This window comes from Hylobates moloch, unplaced genomic scaffold, assembly GCF_009828535.3.
Source record: "Hylobates moloch isolate HMO894 unplaced genomic scaffold, HMol_V3 SCAFFOLD_15, whole genome shotgun sequence".
NCBI lineage: Eukaryota > Metazoa > Chordata > Mammalia > Primates > Hylobatidae > Hylobates > Hylobates moloch.
The window spans coordinates 27649172-27672516 of NW_026652290.1; the positions used below are offsets into that span (position 1 = coordinate 27649172).

At 46.2% G+C, this 23345-nt stretch overlaps 1 protein-coding gene across 2 annotated transcripts in view; it reads left to right on the plus strand.

Moving 5' to 3' along the window:
- The first annotated feature begins 28 nt into the window (after window positions 1–28).
- The window catches only part of TCF7L1 (transcription factor 7 like 1), a 176429-nt gene continuing 153112 nt past the window's right edge, over window positions 29–23345 (plus strand). For both annotated transcript variants that reach the window (XM_058428793.1, XM_032177768.2), the window contains exons 1-3: window positions 29–274; window positions 357–420; window positions 660–787. In XM_058428793.1, the coding sequence (XP_058284776.1) occupies window positions 29–274; window positions 357–420; window positions 660–787 (438 nt within the window). The remainder of the gene's footprint in view (window positions 275–356; window positions 421–659; window positions 788–23345) is intronic.

Sequence of the window (23345 nt, forward strand, 5' to 3'; positions counted from 1 at the left end):
AGCAGCTGCCCCGGCCCGCGGCCCCACCATGCCCCAGCTCGGCGGCGGGGGCGGCGGCGGCGGCGGCAGCGGGGGAGGCGGCGGCTCCAGCGCCGGGGCGGCCGGCGGAGGGGACGACCTCGGGGCGAACGACGAGCTGATCCCCTTCCAGGACGAGGGAGGCGAGGAGCAGGAGCCGAGCAGCGACAGCGCCTCGGCGCAGCGGGACCTAGACGAGGTCAAGTCGTCCCTGGTCAACGAGTCGGAGAACCAGAGCAGCAGCTCGGACTCGGAGGTAAGGAGGCACCGCGGCCAGCCCCGGGGGATCCCGGCCCCGCGTCCGCTCACCCGCTCTCGCCTTTGTGTCTCCTCCGCAGGCAGAGAGGCGCCCGCAGCCCGCCCGGGACACTTTCCAGAAGCCACGGGACTATTTCGCCGAAGGTACGTGCCCGCCGGGACAGCCCCCCACTCTCGATTCCCGCTGCTCTCTGCTGCTCAGCCCGGGCGGCCCACGGTCCCCCTCGCTCGGGTGGACGCACCCTTGCCCTCCGCCTCTATTGGCGGCAGCCCCCGTGGGGCGCGCGTGGGGGGCGCTCGGGTCCCCGGCTCCCGCCTCGAGCCCCCTGCCGCGGCGCTGTCCCGGGGGCCTGGGCCTCACCTCGCCTTGGTCTTGTTCGCAGTGAGAAGGCCCCAGGACAGCGCGTTCTTTAAAGGACCCCCCTACCCTGGGTACCCCTTCCTGATGATCCCGGACCTGAGCAGCCCGTACCTCTCCAACGGACCCCTGTCTCCCGGAGGAGCGCGCACCGTGAGTGCCCGTCGGGCGCACCGGGGTGGGTGGGAGGCCGCGGCCCGCAGGATGCGCCCCCGGGCTCGGCCATGGAGTGGGGGATGGGGCCTTCTGCGCCGATCCCAAGCAGAACTTGTTTGCGGAGTTGAACTACTCTCTGGCGGCCGAGCGCGAGGCTGCGCTGGCCAGTGCCTGGATGAAAGTAAAGTTACTTTAACTTCTCCCCTCTTGCGGGTTGAGGTTTTGGAGTCCACCTCTGGGATCTTCCTTGGCCTCCAGAATTCTTCGTCTGCACGGAAGGAAACTTGGATTTGTGCCCGCTTTGGGGCGGGGGGGGTGGTCTTGCTTTCCTTCTTGGAAGTCGGTCAGCTTTCTCTGGCAGTAGGGCAAGGGGCCTAGGGAGCTGGGTTGGCGACGTTGTCTTCCGACTCCGGGTCACTGGGCGGCTGCAGGCTGGTTCCTAAGAAACCCAGTTTTCGTGGCGGGTTATTCACAGCCCCCGTTCCCACCCCCAGCGCTTGCACCGGGGCCTCAGCTTTTCTGCGGAGCTAGCTCCGAATTTTAAACTCGCGTAGATGATTTCGAGGCGACCCGAGGCATTCTTCAAGTTGAGGAACTTGGCTTTTTCCCCCTTTTGTCGCCTGCTTTTCTCATTTAAAGCGAGCGCTGCGACACTTTAAACCTGTTAATGGGCGCGTATTGTGTGCTGCGCGCTGGCATTTAGAGCGGTGATTAAGCAAATTGACCGGGCCCCAGACGACGTGCAAATGAGGGCGGATTCCTTCGTCTCCTCTCTCTGGCTCTAAACTCCCGCCCCCCGCGTTGCGAGGGGCGCAGCTGGGGGCTGGCGAGGCCTTTGTGTCCCCCAAGCCGCCACTCCACCCCTAGGCTCCCTGCCCAGGTACTGGGTCCGATGACAGATCTTGGGTGAACGCCTACCTACTGTGTGCCAGGCTCCCGCGTGCTGCTTCTTGGGCGCGATGTGAATCGTAGTAGTTCTTTGCTTCCTGCCTAGCTTCCCAGTGCCTGCCACTTCGCTGTCGACGGTGGGTAAGGGGGCAGGGAGTGTTAGCCTCTTAGGAGCAGGGTCCCAACAACACACTTTATGCTAAGGCTGCCCTAAAATAACGATGATAATCAAAGGGTGGTAGAGAAAGGCTAGGTGCTGAATGGCCATTCCTGCTGTCATTGTACAGCGGTCAGTGGAGAGCCAAGGCCTCCACATTTGGTTCAGCAGGGGCGCTACCATCACCAGGTGGGTTGGAGGGGGGTTGACGGGGGACGGTGGGAGAGACTCTGACTGAGAGAGAGGGGAATGGGGAGTAGGACTACACAGACCTCACAGTTTTGCCCCGAGAGGGAGGGAGGCCTTGCAGCTTTGGCCCTGCTGGCCTGGAGCACCCCAGGAAGTCCTGAATGTAAGTGTCACTTTTGCAGTGAAAACTGGATGTGGGTCTATGGCTGTTGCTTTTTCTCATTAAAAGAAAAGAGGTGCGTGCCAATCAAAGGGGGGGGATCAACGAGCTGCTGCAGTCTTAATTAGGTTTTCAGTGATTCCCACCAGTACCCATACATGTAGCTTAGTTCTGCAAGTTTTGATGGGATTCGTGTAACTTTGCGGATGGGGGAGAGTTAATGCCGCTAAAGTCTCAGGTTTCCATTTACCATTAGGATATCTAGAGAGAGGGGTCTGGGAGGCACTAGCATCTGTGCATCAGCCCTCAGCCAAGTCCTGGTGCAGTTAAAGTCACTAGAAATGACTATTTCACCATCAGATATGACTATGGCTCCCTCAAGGCTATTTCTCCATGCACCCATTTCTTTTTAGGGCATTTTGATTCATCCAGGCTCTGTTGTCTCCTCTCTCTGACAGTCCAAGTGAGACAGATTTTTGTTAGTGTCCCCTCCTTCCTTCCTTCTGTCACGTTGTGTTCTTTCGCCTAAGAACTTCCAAAGGCTGATTCTTGCTGATCCTGGAGATTCCTGATTACTAAATCCAGGCCCGTGTGGGATTTTGGAGTCCTCCTTGAGGCAGCGAACCTTTCGTCTCTGCTTGCCTCTCTGACTGTCCTTGTTCATCTCTGCAGTTGTTCCCTGCCCTGGCCCAGACGCCAGCCTCCTTTCAAGCCTCCTAGGACATGTACTTTCTTGGGGACTTAGTCCCATCCCACCCCCATACCTACATCTTGTCTCCCTGGTGACTTGCCCTTACAGAAGTTAGTTCAGTTCCCAATGTTTCTGTGTCTCTGTGCCTTTTGCTGTTAGTTCACGGATATACTGGGGAAGTGTCCTGCCGTTAGGTCAGCACAGTTAAACCTAATTTGACCCTGTTCTTTTGCTACCAGTAAGTAAAGCAAGTGAGGAAACACTTAAGCACTTGGTTGTCTGGACCATAGGGTGGAGATGATGGTTTTCCTCTGAATGATTCTATTAATATAATTAAGGTATTTGTCACTGTAGGCAAATGGTAGGTACAGACAAAGTGGCCCTCTGTTGGTTTCCCAGCCTGGTAAAATGAATGTGGATAGATATGGGTGGGGAGGGAGGAGGGAGGAAAGTGCCTGGGATATATGATCCGATCTCTCTGACATCTTAGGTCTTTTTTATTGTTTGGCCTCTAAACTGCACCACTTTAGGCTTTGCTGCTCTAAGGCCTAGAGGTAGTATAAAATTAGGTGACCCCAGTTATCTGCTGCTCTAACACTTCCTCTGGAAATACCAAGCCAGATGCAGAAGTGGGAATTGGCTGGAGTGTTTTCAGGGTGTTAATGAACCCTAGGAATAGCAGGCAGGAGGCTTCAACAGCCTCACCCACTGGCATAATTCCTGCTGAGACCACTGGGGGCTGGCCCGTCCTACAATCTGGCCATCTCTCCCCATGAGCCATCACCCTTGCCCTCCACTCTGGTTTGGCTGGGATGTTGGGAAGTGGCTTTTTCCTGAGGCTCTTTAGAGAAGAGGTCCCCTCAGCATGGGATGTGGGCCAAGTCTCTGTGAGCTGCAATTGCTTCTTGTCTGGAGGCCCTGGGACCCTGTGAAGAGAGGAATAACTGCCACAAACCATTTTTCAAATAATCACCTCAAAATTATACATTCATTTCTGAAAAGGCTTCACGGTTTACTAAACCACTTTGGGGCTGTTGCCTAGAATTTTGTTAGGAAAATGTAAGTTGGCTGGGTGCGGTGGCTCACGCCTGTAATCCCAGCACTTTGGGAGGCCAAGGTGGGCGGATCACCTGAGGTCAAGAGTTAGAGACCAGCCTGGCCAACATGGTGAAACCCCATCTGTACTAAAAATACAAAAATTAGCCAGGTGTGGTGGCAAGCACCTGTAATTCCAGCTACATCGGAGACTGAGGCATGAGAATCTCTTGAATCTGGGAGGCAGAGGTTGCAGTGAGCTGAGATCGTGCCACTTCACTCCAGTCTGGGCAACAGAGTAAGACTCTGCCTCAAAAAAAAAAAAGAAAAGAAAAGAAAGAAAATGTAAGTCAACACATTAGAAAGTGAATGCCAAAAATAGTTTAAGACAAAAAAGAGGCAAAAAGAAAATGTTGAATGTGGTTCAGCAAGCCAGCTACAATGTGATAGAAAGTAGTTTGACTGTGACCACGAAGTGAGGGCTGATGACATTTTGGAAAGAAACACTTCTAGGTAGTATTGCTGAGGGAGTCTGTGGTTTTTGTGTCCATCTTATAAACTTCAGAACCTCTTTCGTGCAGCACAAGCACACGAAAGGCTTTGCTTTATTATTTCTCAGACCATCTCAACTCAGGTTTTTGTATGAAATGGTCCTGGTCCTCAAACGCGTGCTCATTTTTAAGTCCTTTATATCCCACTGCTTCCCATGGGCAGTCTTGTTCATATCCTGGGAGCTCCTGTTCTTTCAGACCCAAAGGAATCCAAGCAAAAATCTTTGTATGTATACGTATGAAGAGGTTGTCTGTTTTTAGGAGTTGTATGTAAAAGCTAAGGAAACCTTTTCTTTTGGAAGATCAGTATAAACATGCTGCTTTTGGTAAAATTCTTTTGAGCCATTTCATCTAAATATAACTCCTGTTTCATTTTTTTCCTAAATATAACTCAGAGTTTAATGAGGGCTTTTCACATGGAACAAGCTTTTGAGAGGGCCTGTGTTGCTGAAGTTTTCGCCCTTGGATTGCCGGGGTAATATTGGTGACAAACTCTATAGGGAAGGACTGGGAACCTGTCAATCTTTTTTCTTTTGTTGGGTGGATTGGGCAGGGAATAGCTGACTTGATTTGTTATAAGTTTGGAAAGTTATAGTTTGGTCACATTCTTCATTGATCACACTTTTAGGGATTCTTGAAGAAAAGGGAAGCAAAACACACACACACACACACACACACACACACACACACAGTCTGTGTATTCCAGCCTTTACAATGATGTGCAGTGTTACTAAAATAATTGCGAAATAAAAAGAGTGTATATGATTAACTCGCTGAATCTTTTAAATCTTCTATAATAGGAAGGCCCTACTTACATTCTAATTCAGAGACACCTTTTACTTGCCAACCTAGGGAAATTTAGATTTGCACTCTTTTTTTTTTTTAGACATGGTCTCACTCTGTCACCCAGGCTAGAGTGTAGTGGTACGATCTTGGCTCACTGCAACCTCTGCCTCCTGGGTTCAAGTGATTCTCCTGCCTCAGCTTCCTGAGTAGCTGGGATTACAGGTGCCTGCCACCATGCCCAGCTAATTTTTGTATTTTTAGTAGAGACAGGGTTTCACCACGTTGGCCAGGCTGGTCTCGAACTCCTGACCTCGTGATCCACCTGTCCCGGCCTCCCAAAGTGCTGGGATTACCGGCGTGAGCCACTGCGCCCGGCCTAGATTTGCACTCTTAAAACTACTTCCTAACTCCTCAACTTCTTCAGCTGAAGTCTATTGGATACCTATCATGGGCAATGGCTAAGGGACCATGGGAAACAAGATAAGACCCAGGCTTTGCCCTAAAGGATTTAAAAATTAAGTAGGAAAGAAGTCATGGTAGCACTGTAATAAGAAGTTAAGAGGTAGTAAAGTCTGGAGAAGCATTTTCATAATAGAAATTGAGAAAAATTACTTCCTGGGTGATCCAAGACGGCAGGTCGAAGAAGTAGGTTTAAACTAGTCCTTAAAACTCAGTCATTCTTTAATCCAGGTAATTCTTGTTAATTTAGAAGAATGTAAATAGTAAGAGGAAGCATTTAGAGTGAAAAAGTGGAAGTCCTCCTTCACTCTCGTCTTGAGGTGGGAGCCAGCACCAGGAGAGCGAAGACATGGAGGAAGGAAAAGTTCAGCGCGATTTGGGGTAATGCAGCTTATTTCAGTTCCATTTGCCTGGAAGGATAAGGGGCCAGGACATGGGCTAAGGGACATAGAATGCCAGGGATGGAATCTGATCTTATTCGAGAGGCAGCAGAGAACCATCAGAAGTTAGGCTGGGAAGTGATGTGACTTGTACTTGTGGCTAGAAAGATAATGGTGGATTGGAGGAGGAAGACCTAGAAGGGCATAGAGCAATTAGACTCACAGGAGCCAGGGGTGAGGTGAAAAGGGCTTCAGAGTAGCAGAGTGGAAAGGAAAGGTGGATGGGAGGAAATGGGATTCTTGTCTGTACCTCTGTGGGGAGGGGAGGTACCAGATCCAGAAAGTGGCTGATGTCACAGTTAATTCCTGGTGTCCAAGCTCGGGCACCTGGGGACTGACTTCTGTAGGTGGGGAGGCCTCCCCAATCTCTGCCTCCCCAGTGGTGGACAGATGCTTACTGAATATTTTGGCAATAACAGAGCCCACACAGTCTATGAGAGGCTCTCATTGGGAGGAACCCCTCGGTTTCATTGGAGACACGTTAGGTGTGAGGGGATGTTGAGGGGATGATTGAAACTGGGTGATGTAACAGAGGTAGAGAAGAAGGGGGAAGAGATGCTTAGAGCAGGGACAGAAGTCATTGGAGGAGGATGGAAGGGAGCACTGGGTAAGGTAGGAGGAGCGCTTAGGGACTCCCCTCTCCCTTTCTTTTTCTTTTTTTTTTTTTTTTTTTTTTTTTGAGACGGAGTCTCACTGTTGCCCAGGCTGGAGTGCAGTGGTGCGATCTCGGCTCACTGCAGGCTCCACCCTCCAGGGTTCACGCCATTCTCCTGCCTCAGCCTCCCGAGTAGCTGGGACTACATGCGCCCGCCACCTCGCCTGGCTAATTTTTTGTATTTTTAGTAGAGATGGGGTTTCACTGTGTTAGCCAGGATAATCTCGATCTCCTGACCTCGTGGTCCGCCCGCCTCGGCCTCCCAAAGTGCTGGGATTACAGGCGTGAGCCACCGTGCCCAGCCATCCCCCTTTCTTTCCCTCCAGCTTCCATGATGAAACATCATGGAAGCTGGAGGGAAAGAAAGGGGAGGCCAGGTGCAGTCACTTATGTCTGTAATCGCTCATGTCTATAATCCCAGCACTTTGGGAGGTCAAGGCAGGTGGATCACCTGAGGTCAGGAGTTCGAGATCAGCCTGGCAAACACGGTGAAACCCCGTCTGTACTAAAAATACAGAAATTAGCTGGGCATGGTGGCAGGTGCCTGTAATCCCAGGTACTCAGGAAGCTGAGGTAGGAGAATCACTTGAACCCAGGAGGTGGTGCCTGTATCCCAGGTACTTGGGAGGCTGAGGCAGGAGAATTGTTTTAACCTGGGAGGCAGAGGTTGCAGTGAGCCGAGATTGCGCCATTGCACTCCAGCCTGGGCAACAAGAGTGAAACTCCATCTGAAAGGAAGAAAAAATCCAGCCTGGGCAATAAGAGTGAAAGAAAGAAAGAGAGAGAGAGAGAGAGAGAGAGAGGGGAGAGGGAGGGGGAGGGGGAGGGGGAGAGTCCTTGGTGTTAGATGCCACAGAGAGAGAGGGGGGAGAAGAAGATCGAGGAGTCAAGAGGAGCTTTTGAGCCAGATGCTGTGGCTTGTGCCTGTAATCCCAGCTACTCAGGAGGCTGTGGCGGTAGGATATTTTGAGGCCAGAAGTTCGAGACCAGCCTGAGCAACATTACAAGACCCAATCTCTAACAAAATTTTAAAAATTGACTGGGCATGGTGGTAGCTCAGGAGTTCAAGGCTACAGTGAGCTATGATTGTGCCACTGCACCCCAGCCTGGGTGACAGACACAGTGAGACCCTGTCTCTAAGAAATAAATAACAAATAAGAGGAGCTTTTGGAATTCAGCTATTAGGAAGTTACTGGTGCCCACAGAGAGAAGTGTTCCAGGCAAGTGGTGGTGATAAAGGTAGAGAGAAGAGACATTAGCTCAGTGCTTCCCAAATAGGATAGCCAAGGTGCCAAGTTGCAGACTGGTCTCAGGTGTGGCCCAGTGCTCCCCCTCAGTTGGAACCCCAGACCAGACTCCTGCAGTTTCAAGCAGCTTCCTCCTTCTGTCCCGGTGTACCTTCCGTATCTCAGTACCACCACGGGGAACCTCAAAGACTCTAGACAACCCATTTCAAAAGCCTGGCTATGGAAAGAAGAGGGAAGGGAGGAGTCGCAAGTTTGGGAGAAAGTGTATTTGGGATGCTGGAGTGGGAGACTGTTTGTAGGAGCCATAGGGCAGGCTTGAAGATGAATGGGAAAGAAGATGAGAGGAAGAGGAGGTGAGACTGAGAGCTTCAAAAGCAGGCAGGCTTCTTCCTTCATCCATGAAGGGTGCTGTACATAGTAGGTGTCCTCCTAGTTTTAAAGACGAGCCCAAGACTTGAAGATGAGGTTGTAGGGGAATGCAGAGGTGAGTTGGCAGAAACGGATAGTGTGCATTGGAGGACCAGATGGCTTCTTGGTATTCTCAGGAAAACCAAGGGCAAGTTGGCTAGAGTGGGGGCCCTGGAATTTTGTTGGCAGCAGGGAGACTGCAGGCCCTTCCTCTCCATCCTCTCATAAAGCCCAAAATGTTGGGAACCTTTTAGCTACATGTTAGGTAATGAAATGTTTGTGTATTGATTGAAAGGAAGGCATGGCACACCTGGGAAATTTTTCCTCCTTTTATTTTCTGGAGCTGGCTGATGTTGAAGAGGGATAGAGAATCAAAATACGCTTCGTGTCCTGGTGTGGTGGCTCACGCCCGTAATCCCAACACTTTGGGAGGCCAAGGCGGGCAGATTGTTTGAGCTCACGAGTTCGAGAGCAGCCTGGGCAATATGGTGAAACCCCATCGCTACAAAACATACAAAAACTTAGCTGGGCATGGTGGTGGGCACCAACTTCTTGGAAGGCTGAGGTGGGAGGATCACTTGAGCCTGGGCATGGAGGTTGTAGTGAGCCATGATCATGCCACCGTACTCCAGCTTAAATGACAGAGTGATTCCAAAAAAAAAAAAAAGTGTGTGTGTGTGTGTGTGTGTGTGTGTGTTCTGTATATTTATATACAAAACACAGACACAATTTGTGTGTAGCTAGGGGCAGATATTGAGATATTGAAGTGATAAGTAACGGGATGGAGAGGGACTGGTCACTTAAGACCATATAGAAAACTGTCCCAGATTGTCTATTCTAATATATTTTTGGAGGAGGTTTTTATATATCCCGTGTTTTATGTTATTTCTCCCAAACTGGATTACATTTAGTGAACAATAAAATAAATGCAGTTTCCAAAACCTTGGTGTTCAGAAATGAAGGGAACCATGAGGGAAGTGAAGGGGACTTGCCCTTTCCTCTGTGCTGTATGCACTGCCCAGGGAACAGTCCCAGGACACTTCTACAGTTTCTTTCTGAGACTCACAAGGTGTTAGCAATGCTCTGAGTTCACTCAATTGACAGATATGTTTAAGGTTCTCAAATAAATTTCAAACTTCTAAATCTTTCCTTTTCATTGTGTGCATAATGTACAGATTAGGAAAATGATCTTCTAATTGAGAAGTATACTTCAAAGTTCGGAAATAAAATCATGAAAATGTTTTCGTAAACATAGCCCTTTTCAGGAGTTTTTGTGGATATGGTCAAGGTCATTAACTCTAATTACCTGGGGTCCTCAGGACAGGAAATGAGCTCACACTCATGCTCTCAAACTGTGTCACAGCATTTTTGGAAATCTTTTCATTTCTATTCAAGAGGAGGAACAAGGCCCCAAGTGTTCACCCTAATTGTAGAAAATAAACATAAACATGAAATTCACAAAAGAACAACTATAAATGGCTGCAAATATGTGAAACTATGTTTAACTTCCCAGGGAGTCAAAAAATACTAATTAATATAAGAATCATCTTTGGCCCATCACATGATTTTGTCTGAATAAGCCTCTTCAATGCTGGCAAATGTGAGGTAAAATGGCTGCTCTGGCTGCTCTTTTTGGCTGGTCTTAAGGGGCGTAAATAGCTCCACCTCATTTGGAAAGCACTTGGCAATGGCTGCTAAGACTTTAGTATTTTTCATAGCTTCTAACCTGCTAAGAGGTAGATACTTGTTCCCATTTTGCTGCTGTGCGAACAGACTTGTAGAGGTCAAGTATCTCGTACAAGGTTACTTAGCTGGTAATTGATGGCGCCAAGATTTGAACTTGGTTGTGAGTCCAAAGTCTAGGTCTCCCATTCTACCCATGTGATTTTACACACATGCCTGATATAACTAGCTCCTCCTCCTCTCCAGAGAAGGGCAGCTGACCTTTGTTTCCCAGTTCAGAAATCCTGGTGTGAGTTATCAGCTGGGGTTGAGGGTGGATAGATTTGTTCCAACTTTACACATTGGACCTGAGAATGTACTTTCCTGAATAAACAGTTGTAGAAGCGAGTGACAGTTGTGGTTAAAGTTGTTCCCCCAGTGCAGTGCCCCAGAGGGGTTAATGACCTTTAGTGGGCTGCCCTAGGAACTTCATCCGAGGAAAAGGTGCTTACCTGCTAACATTTGACCTGTTTGGAAATTTGGGATTGTTTTTCCTCATTGAAATTGGTGAGGGTTGGAAGAATATACAAATGAGTCTTTGGTGTGGAAGAACGCTGGAGGAGTAAACTTACTATATTCACAATTTGGATTACAACATAGTTTGGTTAACAAACCCAGCTCTGGTGAACCAAGTGTACAAGTATTATTTCTTTATGGTTCATCTTATAAAATATTTTATAAATTGGTTGCTTTCTTTAAGCTCTCCACAAATGAAAAATCAGTCCCAAAAATCTATAAAAGACTATTTCAGTGTTAATTGACCATTAAGGAAATACATACTAGGCTGCATGTGGTAGCTCACGCCTGTAATCCCCACACTTTGGGAGGCTGAGGCGGACAGATAGCTTGAGCTCAGGAGTTCGAGACCAGCCTGGGTAACTTGGCAAAACCCTGTCTCTACAAAAAAAAAAAAAAAAAAAAAAAAGATTAGCCAGGAGTGGTAGCATGTGCCTGTAATGCCAGCTACTCGGGAAGCTGAGGTGGGAGGATTGCTTGAGCCCAGGCTGTTGAGGCTGCAGTAAGCCAAGATCACCCCACTGTACTCCAGCCTGGGTGACAGAGTAAGACCCTGTCTCAAAAAACAATTTTTTTTAAACAATAAAGAAATACATACTAAACATTTACACAGTTATTTTGGGAATTGCAGAGGGGTATTTGTCTTCTTTCCCATCCCCCTTTCTCTCTCTCTCTCTCTCTCTCTGTGTGTGTGTGTGTGTGTGTGTGTGTGTGTGTGTGTGTGTGTGTATAAGATGGTTAGAAATCATGAAATTCCACCGGGCGCAGTGGCTCCCTCCTGTAATCCCAGCACTTTGGGAGGCCAAGGCGGGAGGATCACTTGAGGTCATGATTTCAAGACTAGCTTGGCCACCATGGTGAAACTCCGTCTCTACTAAAAATACAAAAAATTAGCTGAGTGCGGTAGCACACACCTATAATCCCAGCTACTCGGGAGGCTGAGGCAGGAGAATTGCTTGGACCCAGGAGGCAGAGGCTGCGGTGTGCCGAGACTGGGAGAAAAAGCGAGACTTCGTTTCCAAAAAAAAAAAAAAAAACAAAAGAAATCATGACATTCCATACTTTTTCCTTTACTTCCCAAATTACTTTCCAATAATAGCATGGTGGAAAGATTAACAAAGGGGGCTTATGATATGGTTGACAGAAGTTGGGGAGGCTTTTGGGGTCCTACCTAAGCCATCCTAGAAACCTGGGTATTGCAAGGCACTAAATCTTAGATAAATATCTTAGACCTCATTAAAGTTAATGGGACTATTATATGTAGGAATGTCCATAGAGAATGTGTGGAGAAAGCAGAAAGGTGTAAGTTTGAGAGATGGCAACTGTGATTAAGGAACAGATGGATCTCATTGATAATGAGGAAGAAAAACGAAGTAGGAATGAGTGGTATGAAAAGCAGATCAATTTACAAGTCCAGATTTGTTGGCAGTGGTGCTTTCTGATGTTTGGGACTACACTCCCCTCTGTAAATTCCAAAAAAGGATATGTCAGGGTCATTAAACTCAGCCGGATTTGCAAGACATACCTTCTAGAGGTGGTTGGGTGTTAGTCCCTGAGATTCTTACCAAGGACCCTGCGGGAGTGTCCTCTAGCCCTCTGAGCTAGGTGGAACCATCCCGCCCACCCAACAGGTGAGGAGCACAAGCTCAGGGCAGTTGTTGACCTGCCCAAGGGCAAACAATTAGGAATGATGGAAACAGGACTAGGGTCCAGCTGCACTCTAGAGTGGTAAAGCTTCATCTTCTACCACTCAGGGAAGTACACAGCCAGCAGTGCTCCAGAGATGACGCACCTCTTTTTGCTATGTTTTTATTTTATTTTATTTTATTTTTTGTTTATTTAAAAAAAAATAGAGACAGGGTCTCACTATGTTGCCCAGGCTGGTCTCGAATGCCTGGGCTCAAGTGATCCTTCCACCTCGACCTCCCAAAGTGCTGGGGATTACAGGCGTGAGCCACCGAGCCCAGCTGAGATGATGCACCTTGAAATACTTCTTTATCTAAAACCTAACACCTGACTCATAATAAGTGATTCACTTGTTGATTGTTGACAACATGAATATTTAAACATCAATATTAAAAACAGCCCCATAAGCACCTTTAATGTTCTAGGGCACTATATCATGCTGTTCTAACTGTTCCTACACTGAATTCTTGTGCATCTGATATTATCATCTCTATTTTATCCTTGAGGAAGGCAAGACTTTGACAGTAAACCAGGAGCCCAAAGTCACCTCCCCAGAAGGTGACAGAGCCAGCGTTCCAGCTGTGGGGGGTTCTGGTTCCACCGGGCTGCGATTTCCCTCCACTGAAAATTGAGAGCCAAATTGATGTGACAATGCATGAAAATGCCATTTGGGGCAAGATTCAAAGAAATGGTGTGTAGAAGTAAAAGATGAGTAACATCCCTCAGCATATATTCCTTTCAGTGGCATTTCTTTCTTTCTTTCTTTTGTTCTTTTTTTTTTTTTTTTTTTTTTGATATAGAGTTTCACTCTTGTTGCCCAGGCTGGAGTGCAATGGCATGATCTCGGCTCACTGCAACCTCCGTCTCCTGGGTTCAAGCAATTCTCCTGCCTCAGCTTCCTGAGTAGCTGGGATTACAGGCGCCTGCTACCACACCTGGCTAATTTTTTTTTTTCTTTTTTTGAGACGGAGTCTCGCTCTGTTGCCCAGGCTGGAGTGCAGTGGCGCAATCTCGGCTCACTGCAAGCTCCGCCTCCCGGGTTCACGCCATTCCCCTGCCTCAGCCTCTCCGAGTAGCTGGGACTACAGGCGCCCGCCACCACGCCTGGCTAATTTTTTGTATTTTTAGTAGAGACGGGGTTTCACCGTGGTCTCGATCTCCTGACCTCGTGATCTGCCCGCCTCGGCCTCCCAAAGTGCTGGGATTACAAACGTGAGCCACCGCGCCCGGCTAATTTTTTTGTATTTTTAGTAGAGATGGGGTTTCACTGTGTTAGCCAGGATGGTCTTGATGTTCTGACCTCAGGTGATCTGCCTGCGTCGGCCTCCCAAAGTGCTGGGATTATAGGTGTGAGCCACTGTGCCCGGCTTCAGTGGCATTTCTATCCCTTTCACTTAGGAGGCATTTTTAGTGCCTGACGTAGAATCAGAGCCTTAATAGCTGGTTGATTTACAGTCTCAGGGGTGGTGTTAATTGCTATCTTAATCTTTCTTTGCTTTTCTGCACTGTGCAGCTCCATTGATTCTGTTTTTCCCAATCTCCAAATTCCCTTTTGTTTTTCTTATGATATTTTGAGGTGGTACACTTGGTTCCTTAAATATCATATGTGAGATGTTAACAGTTCTAGGTGGAGGTACACAGGCAATCAATCCATTCACCCAACTTCTCTGTATGTTTGAAAAAGTTCGGAATTTAAAACCCAGGATAAGTAAACTAAGGCCTATTTCTTCAGCCACATTCAAAGTCCCTGTAGTCTCACATCTGGAAACCCTGGAGTCTGCCTGGGCGGTGTCCTCCACCCCAGGCCGAGGTTGCAGCAGGTCCTTATTCTCTTGTCCAGGATGAAGCTTTTCGTGGGGGGTCCAGGTAGCAAAATACCCTCACCCTGTCCTCACTCTGTGGAATCTTCTGTACAACCCGAATTGGGGATTGCTTATGTGTCCCCCTCCCACCTGTCACTCTTTCCCTGCCCCTCCCCACGTGATGCTGTGAGAATTCAAACCCCAGCACCTCCTAGATGAGGGCAGTGGTAGGGCGCTAGCTGGAGATGGGGAGAAGAGGAAAGACAGGGAGGGGACTCCTGGCTCTTGGGGTCCAAGGGGATTCCAGAGAAAGTGAGGGAGGGGAGCCCCAGTCCCAGAGATTGAGGAGGACAGGATCTTCGTGGTCCCAGCTGGGCCGGGGGCCCCAGGATCCTAGCATTAAGGTGTAGCCCCTGTGCCGCTTGTGGATGGAGCTGCCCTTGGGGATCCACTCAGTGGCAGATGTGGTGGTGCCTGGGTGTTAAATCTATACACCATATGTAATAATGGTGGGCATCTGTTTGGTGCCTTAGTTTGTTGCCTCGTTCATACTCCTGACCAGCCCCACATCCTCGTGCATGTGTGGGTGTAACTTTACATTGGATATACAGATGCGACTGGACTTTAAATGGGCTTACATCCGGATAAACCCATCGTAAAGTCAAAAAAATGTTAAGTTGGACCATCATAGGTTAGGGACTGTCTGTAGTTTTTACTTATTAATTATGTTATTGACTTAAACTGTGTTCTGGGTGGGATGCATAGAGGAGAGGTGCCGTGGGAGGGTAAGAGTATAGTAGGAGTATTAGAGTGTATGAGCTGAAAACACTTTGCTTTCTACTTTACAACATAAGCTTTTTTTGTTATAAAATCCTTTTTAGGGAGAGTGAGACACTGGTGCTGAAGCTTTGGAGTGGAAAATGGGTCATCTTCACAAGGGTGTTCCCAGATGATGCAAAGGAGAGTTAATGCAGGAAGGGACTGGGATGGGGAGAGTCTGTGGAGTGTGGGACAGCCCTTTAATAAGCAGTTCCTTGGACCTTGCATGGAAAGAGACGAGAGGAACTTGTGTGGAGAGAAAGAAGCCCAAGGCTTGAGAGATGGAGAATATTCTACTAACAGGCCACCCCTCGTCCCTCCAGGTGGCAGTGTGTCTAGGGGGGTCTTGAACTAGGGTTTTGACCATGGTCTGCAGAGCACTGAATCCCAGCCGGGTCATGGGTTGGCTGTGTCCCTATGCCCCAGGGCCCCCCTCAGGGAGAATGGGGATAGTGATAGTCATAATGATAAATGGGGACAGATAATGCTTTGAGAAGCACTGAAGTAACATTTTGTCTGAATGGACTGCGTTTTAAAATCAGGAGTTGTCCGAGGCTGAAATGAAATATCAGCATCATAGAATCTCCAGGATATAAAAAGAAATTAGAAATGTTACCAAAATAATGTACGGTATTATCACAACTTTATTAAGATGTTTAGTAGCCAAATATTTTAACCAACATCTTAACAGGTGGATATTTTCTTACAGTATTTAATTTTTTTTTTTTTTTTTTTTGAGACGGAGTTTGTCTCTTTCGCTCGGGCTAGAGTGCAGTGGCGTGATCTTGGCTCACTGCAACCTCTGCCCCGCCAGGTTCAAGCGATTCTCTCTCCTGCCTCAGCCTCCCGAGTAGCTGGGATTATAGGCGCCTGCCACCACACCTAGCTAATTTTTGTATTTTTAGTAGAGATAGGGTTTCACCATGTTGGCCAGGCTGGTCTCAAACTCCTGACCTCAGGTGATCCACCCGCCTTGGCCTCCCAAAGTGCTAGGATTACAGGTATGAGCCACCGCGCCCAGCCCTTAAAAATTTTTTTTATAGGAAATGACTAAATGGAGTCAGGGGAGAAGCCAGAAATGCATAAACAAAAGTAATTAGTATTTAGTGCGGGTTTTGAATTTACATGGTTGTCAATTCCCTTTGCAAAAACTTAACATATTACTTTAACATAATTGCCAGTTTGTGTGAGTTCTTGATCAAATAGCTATCAACAAGATGATGTACATATATATGTGTGTGTGTGTATACACATATATACACACACACACTAACTTTATTTTTTTTTATTTTTATTTTTTTTTGAGACGGAGTCTTTCTCTGTCCCCCAGGCTGGAGTGCAGTGGCGCGATCTCGGCTCACCGCAACCTCCACCTCCTGGGTTCACGCCATTCTCCTGCCTCAGCCTCCCGAGTAGCTGGGAATACAGGCGCCCGCCAACACGCCCGGCTAATTTTTTGTGTTTTTAGTAGAGACGGGGTTTCACCGTGTTAGCCAGGATGGTCTCGATCTCCTGACCTCGTGATCCGCCCGCCTCAGCCTCCCAAAGTGCTGGGATTACAGGCTTGAGCCACCGCGCCCAGCTACTAACTTTATAAATAAGTTAAAATTTATATGTAGGATATATATATAAGCAGTACAGTATATAAATATAAATTACATTTTAACTTTTAATTTTAGAATAATTTCAGTCACAGAAAACATACAAAAATAGCACGAATAATTCCCTTGTACTTTCCCCTAGATTTTTGCCTTCTTTCTGTAACTTATTTTTTTTGAGATGGAGTCTGGCTGCAACACCCAGGCTGGAGTCAGTGGCGCCATCTTAGCTCACTGCAGCCTCTGCCTCCCGGGTTCAAGCAATTCTCCCGTCTCAGCCTCCCAAGTAGCTGGGATTACAGGCACCTGCCATTACTGGCTAATTTTTGTGTTTTTAGTAGAGACAGGGTTTCACTATGTTGGCCAGGGTGGTCTCAAACTCTTGACCTCAAGTGATCTGCCTGCCTCAGCCTCCCAAAGTGCTGGGATTACAGGAGTGAGCCACCACGCCTGCCCGACTCTGTAACTTTTTTTCTGAGCCATTTGCAAGTAAGTTGCAGGCGTAATGTCCCTTTACTTAAGGGGGCATAATTTGCTAGATTGCATCTCTGATACTATAGAGCATATTTGTGACTCTAAATAAGATGAAGGGACAAGATACGTTCTAAAAACAACGACATTCACCAAAGTGTAATTACTGAAATCAGGAAATTAACATAGAGACAGTACAGTTGTCTCATCTATGGAACTTACTCAGATTTTGCCAGTTGTTTTACTGATAGATGTGTCTTTTGTAGCAGAGGAAAACATTTTTACTTTTATTTATTCATTTTTTTTGGCTTTAGGATGAGTCCAAGATGACATCTTATGCTTAATTGTCTCTTAGTCTCCTTTAGTCTGGAAGTTCTTCAGCCTCTCTCTCATGTTCTTGACTCTTTTTTTTTTTTCTTTTTGAGATGGAGTCTCGCTCTGTCGCCCAGGCTGGAGTGCAGTGGCATGATCTCAGCTCACTGCAACCTCTGCCTCCCGGGTTCACACCATTCTCCTGCCTCAGCCTCCCGAGTAGCTAGGACTACAGGTGCCCGCCACCACGCCTGGCTAACTATTTATATTTTAGTAGAGACAGGGTTTCACCGTGTTTCACAGGATGGTCTTGATCTCCTGACCTCGTGATCCACCCGCCTTGGCCTCCCAAAGTGCCGGGATTACAGGCGTGAGCCACTGCACCCGGCCATGTTCTTGGCTCTTTAAAGATTACAGGCCATTTATTTTGCAGAAGAACCTTGACTTTTTTTTTTTCTGGTGTTTCTTCATGGGTAACTTTAGGTTGTACATTTTAGGCAGGAAAGATATGATGTTCTTCTTATTGTATCTCCTCAGGAACATTATCTATTTTTCCCATTATAGGTGATGCTAATTTTGTTTTCTTGGTTAAAATCATGTGTTCCAGCTTTCTCCAAGAAAGTTACTACTTTTCTTCTTTGTAATTAATCAGTACTTTATGGGAGATACTTTGAGACTATGTAAATATCCCATTTCTCATCAAACCTTTACCCAATGGTTTTAGTGGCCATTGATGATTCTTGCCAGAAACAATTTCCACTGTGACAGTTGCCAAAATGATGATCGGTTTTTAAAAATTGACAGTGTAGGGCAGGAGCAATAATTTTTTCAGTTGCTAGATTGTTTCTGTGACACTATAGAACATATTTGTGCATACTAAGTAAGGTGAAGGTATGAGATATCTTGGGGTCTCTCATTTTAAAAAAATAACAGGTTTTATTTTCTCTGAAGCTTTTATAGTCTTTGTTATGTCCGGATCAAAGATGATTTATCAAGAAACTATACTGCAAGATTTTGGAGTTTCTTCCTTATGAAATGTTGAGATAGCAAAGTTGACATTCTGCTCAGCATTTTTCATAGGATGTGAGTAACTTCCTAATTAGGTTTTTATCTTGATGACTCCTGTGGAGTTTTTCACAGTCTGGTTTTTGCTAAATGCAACCTCATGATATCTTTTAACATGTTTCTCTGTCCCCTGAAGTTGTTGAAAATTGTTAGATTTAGATTTTTGGTCAAGATTCAGAGTGCTTCTCTCTCTCTCTCCCCCATTCCCTCTCTCCTTTTTAACTTATTTTTGCAAGACTGCTTCATACAATAGATGTTGTTTTCCATCAGAGACACTGATTATCTCTCTGATGTCAGCAGCTACTAATTATCAGCACCCACATCCTTTACCTCATTCGCAGTTTCAAAATGATGATAGTCTCTTTGTATCATTCCCTTGTCTATCAGTTATAAGATTTTTAAAAAGAGAAACTACCCCTCACCAACTCTTTAGTTACCTCAGATCAGAGGTCAGCAAACTAGAGTCTACAGGCTAAGACCAGTTTGCCACTTAGTTTGATAAATAAAGTTTTATTAGAACACAGCTATATTCATGCATTTGCATATTGTTTAGGGCAGCTTTGGGGCACTACAGGGTGCCCAGTTAATTAGCTGTGATTGAAGCCATATGTGGCCCACAGAGCGGGAAAGATTTTCTATCAGGCCCTTTGCAGTAAAAATTTGCTGACCCTTGTTTTAGATCACACGGGGAAAGCAATTTAAATGCCTCATTCTTTCCCTTTATATACCAGTTTCCTCCTGGCTTCATGGCACCCAGTAAAGGTGACCAATGAAGCTTAAAAATATTATGAAATAGATTTAAACCTACTTAATGTCTTTCAATCCATTTGCAATTATTATCCTTATTGATACCCAAACTGTGCCATCTTTAGCCAGCTGGAGCCTCTTCAGGCTGTCTCCTGAGTCCTTGTGACACAATCCTGGTGGTCTTGGATGCTTCTCTGCTTACTGGTCTGGCAGGATACTCCAGGCACACCTTGTACATTTCTTGTCCCAGGCCAGGAGCTGGCCATTTCTAGAAGGAGCTCTGTCTTCTTTTAGTGGAAAATGTTACTTACAGACCACTGTCTGAACCCTAGGGTTGCATATATAGCTACTAAAAGTTATTGTGTTTAATGTTATGAGTGCACTAAGCAGTTCTGTAGCAACTACAGGTAGAATATAATATACCTATTGTAATTTTAAAACAGTAAGCATTTATTTGCTGTAAAAGGATATACCATTCTCTCTCTTTTTTTTTTTTTTTTTTGAGACAGAGTCTCGCTCTGTCATCGAGGCTGGAGTGCAGTGGCGCGATCTTGGCTCACTGCAACCCTGGCCTCCCAAGTTCAAGCAATTCTCCTGCCTCAGCCTCCCAAGTAGCTGAGATTACAGGCACACGCCACCATGCCCGGCTAATTTTTGTAGTTTTAGTAGAGACAGGGTTTCACCATATTGGCCAGGCTGGTCTTAAACTCTAGACCTCAGGTGATCTGCCCATCTTGGCCTCCCAGAGTGCTGGGATTACAGGTGTGAGCCACCACGTCCAGCCTATTCTCCTTTTTTAAATGTACTCTTAATATTGGTGATTCTGTTCCTCAGTCCCCCTACTTAATAATTGTATAATTTTACATGATAATTGCTTGCTACATAAAATTAATATTTTTCATGCTTATATTTTATTTTACTCTTTCAACAAAAAATAAGCATGTATATATTTCTACCAACTGATACATTTCAACAGATAAGGGTCACAAGGAGCTTTTCACTCAAGTTGCACGTGGAATGTTTACTTATTTTTGAAAGGGCATGCTCAGATAATGATAGCAGATTTGAACAACATGCTTCATTTCCTTAGTTCTCACATTGCTACATGGATGAGATATGTTGGTCATCTATGTGATCACATCATCATTGATCAGGCAGAAGTTCAGTCCTTCTGAAGATTCATGCTAAAGCTGGATAACAGATTTCCATTGACTAGTGTAGGCTGAAGCCATATTTTGATGTATTCCCAGGATCTACCTCATAGTTGCAAAGATTAAATAAGGTTGCACATAAGCATGTAGAACAGTGCCTGGCACACACAGCAAGGGCTTTGTTAAGATAATCTCACTATCTGTTTTATTGGTCCTGGGTTTCAGGATCTTGCTAGCCTTTATAAAAAAATTTTTTTTTTTTTTTGAGACAGAGTCTCACTCTGTCACCCAGGCCGGACTGCAGTGGCACGATCTTGGCTCATTGCAAGCTCCATCTCCCAGGTTCATGCCATTCTCCTGCCTCAGCCTCCCGAGTAGCTACAGGCGCCTAGTAGACTACAGGCGCCTACCACCACGCCCAGCTAATTTTTTGTATTTTTAATAGAGATGGGATTTCACCATGTTAGCCAGGATGGTCTCGATCTCCTGACCTTGTGATCTGTCCGCCTTGGCCTCCCAAAGTGCTGGGATTACAGGCGTGAGCCACTGCACCCGGCTAGCCTCTATAAAATTTAATCTCTACACTGCACTATTCCCAGGACACTTGCTTATGTTTAATTTTGGATTGCTAGTTTTCTAGAATACATATTCTTAAGTATGCTGGCTGTCATATTTCTCTTTTGATGATCATTGTCGCTAACACCATTCTTTGCACACAAAGTCTGCTTTCTTTCTGCATATGTGTGAATATCTGTTATTGTTGATTTACATTTCCCTCTTTTTTATGCACAGTGTGTAATAAAATAAACAGCAAAAAACTGTCTTCCTCTTAGACATTTTAGGTTAACAAGGCAAATCATTGTTCACTTTGGGTGTCTTTCCATGTGTAATTTTTGATAAGTTGATTGCTGGTGGTTGTTCATTTTTATTTTGCTTTTTATGGAAGTTTTCTCAATTCATCCCAGAATTGAGGCTCTACATCCTTTAAAAATAAATAAAGCCGAAGTCTGTGCTAGAGTTAGAACATTGAATCTGGCTCGCTGGTTTGTGCTATGGACTTTCCTTCATCTGTTACTGGGAGTATGTGAGCAGCTGTAGAGGCCATATCGTTTTATAGGCCTGTGCCAAGGAAAATACTTGAGAATTACATTAGCAACTCCAAGGTATTTTGGCTGCTCTGAGAGGACACATGATAGTTTTCCAGTTATATGAACAAGAGCTTTTGTTTTATACTAAAGTTTCTTATAGGCTGTGAGAACAATAGTGCCTCTTTCAGTACTTCCCAGAGTAACATCCTTGGGATGTTAATAGGTAGAACGTGCTGGGCTTCATTTCTGCAGGACTTCTCAGGCCTTTAACATGCCAGTGAATCTCATAGAAGGGAGTGTATTATGCAGGATTCCTTGGGTTTGTTTGACCAAGGTTTTCCTTGTGTTTGGAATACTACCCCTCCACCTACTCCCCGTCACCCCATGCATAAGTCTCACCTCATACTTCCCTGCCTCCCAGCCTTAGATGTGGTTCCCTGCTGTAAGTTCTCGGCTGTCTGTACTTGAGCACATTTCACTGTCAGTAAATATGTGGCCTAATAATGATCTGATCCTCTGGATCCTAAACTCACTGAAGAAGGCAGGCAGTGGATTTGTTTTGTCCCTTCCCTCCTGTGTTCTTAGCACCAGACATAAAGAAGGCCGTCAAACAAGTATTTGCCGCCCAGGTGAGTGAAGCACCCATAGAACTTTTTTTTTTTTTTTTTTGAGACAAGAGTTTTGTTCTGTTGCTTAGGCCAGAGTGCGTAGCACAATTTCAGCTCACTGCAACCTCTGCCTCCCGGGTTCAAGCGACTCTCCTGCTTCAGCCTGCTGAGTAGCTGGGACTACAGGTGCGTGCCACCATGCCTGGCTAATTTTTGTATTTTTAGTAGAGACGGGGTTTCACCATATTGGCCAGGCTAGTCTCAAACTCCTGACCTTGTGATCCTCCTGCCCTGGCCTCCCAAAGTACTGGGATTACAGGCCTGAGGCACCACACCCAGCAGAACATTTTTTCTCCAAGTAGCATCTCATGGTGAGAGGTGAAGCCAGCTGGACTTCCTTGGTCGAATGGGAACTTGGAGAACTTTTCTGTCTTACGAGAGGTTTGTAAAATGCACCAGTCAGTGCTCTATAAAAACGCACCAATTGGCACTCTGTAGCTAGCTAGAGGTTTGTAAAATGGATCAATCAGCACTCTGTAAAATGGACCAATCAGCAGGACATGGGCGGGGACAAATAAGGGAATAAAAGCTGGCCACCCCAGCAGCAGCAGCAGCAGCAGCAGCAGCAGCAACCCACTGTGGAAGCTTTGTTCTTTCACTCTTCACAATAAATCTTGCTGCTGTTCACTCTTTGGGTCCATGCCACCTTTAAGAGCTCAACACTCACTGCGAAGGTCTGTGGCTTCGTTCTTGAAGTCAGTGAGACCATGAACCCACCGGAAGGAACCAACTCTGGACACAGTGGGACTTGTGCTCCACAGAACCCACTTTGAGAACCATAGATTGGTTTATGGAACTGCTCTAGTCTTGATACTTCATTTTCAAGTACAAATAACTAGAATACTGTAGATCTTCATAATTCTACTTAATTTACTTCATGTTTTCAGCTAACAGGGAACTGTTAACTAATTTAAAGATGAGGCTCAGCACTTGAAATAGCTTGTCTTAGTGGCACACAGAGAATCAGCCAGGATTAGAACGTTAATTTCCTGATACCTGTCCTAGGGCCAGTTACCCACCAGGCCCGTCTGTACCCCACTCTGACGTTGTTAGTTACATAAATAGGAACCAGTGTTTCAGACTGTTGGGGGAGGGAGGAAATCAGATGCCCCTTTGTACACTAATTAACACAGGCAGAACAAAAGGCCCAGCTTGGTTTTCAAGTTCAAGTTTGGCTCATATATGGTCCTCAGTGAAGATTATGATCTTGAATAAATTAAAAACAAATGTTAAAGAAGTCATAA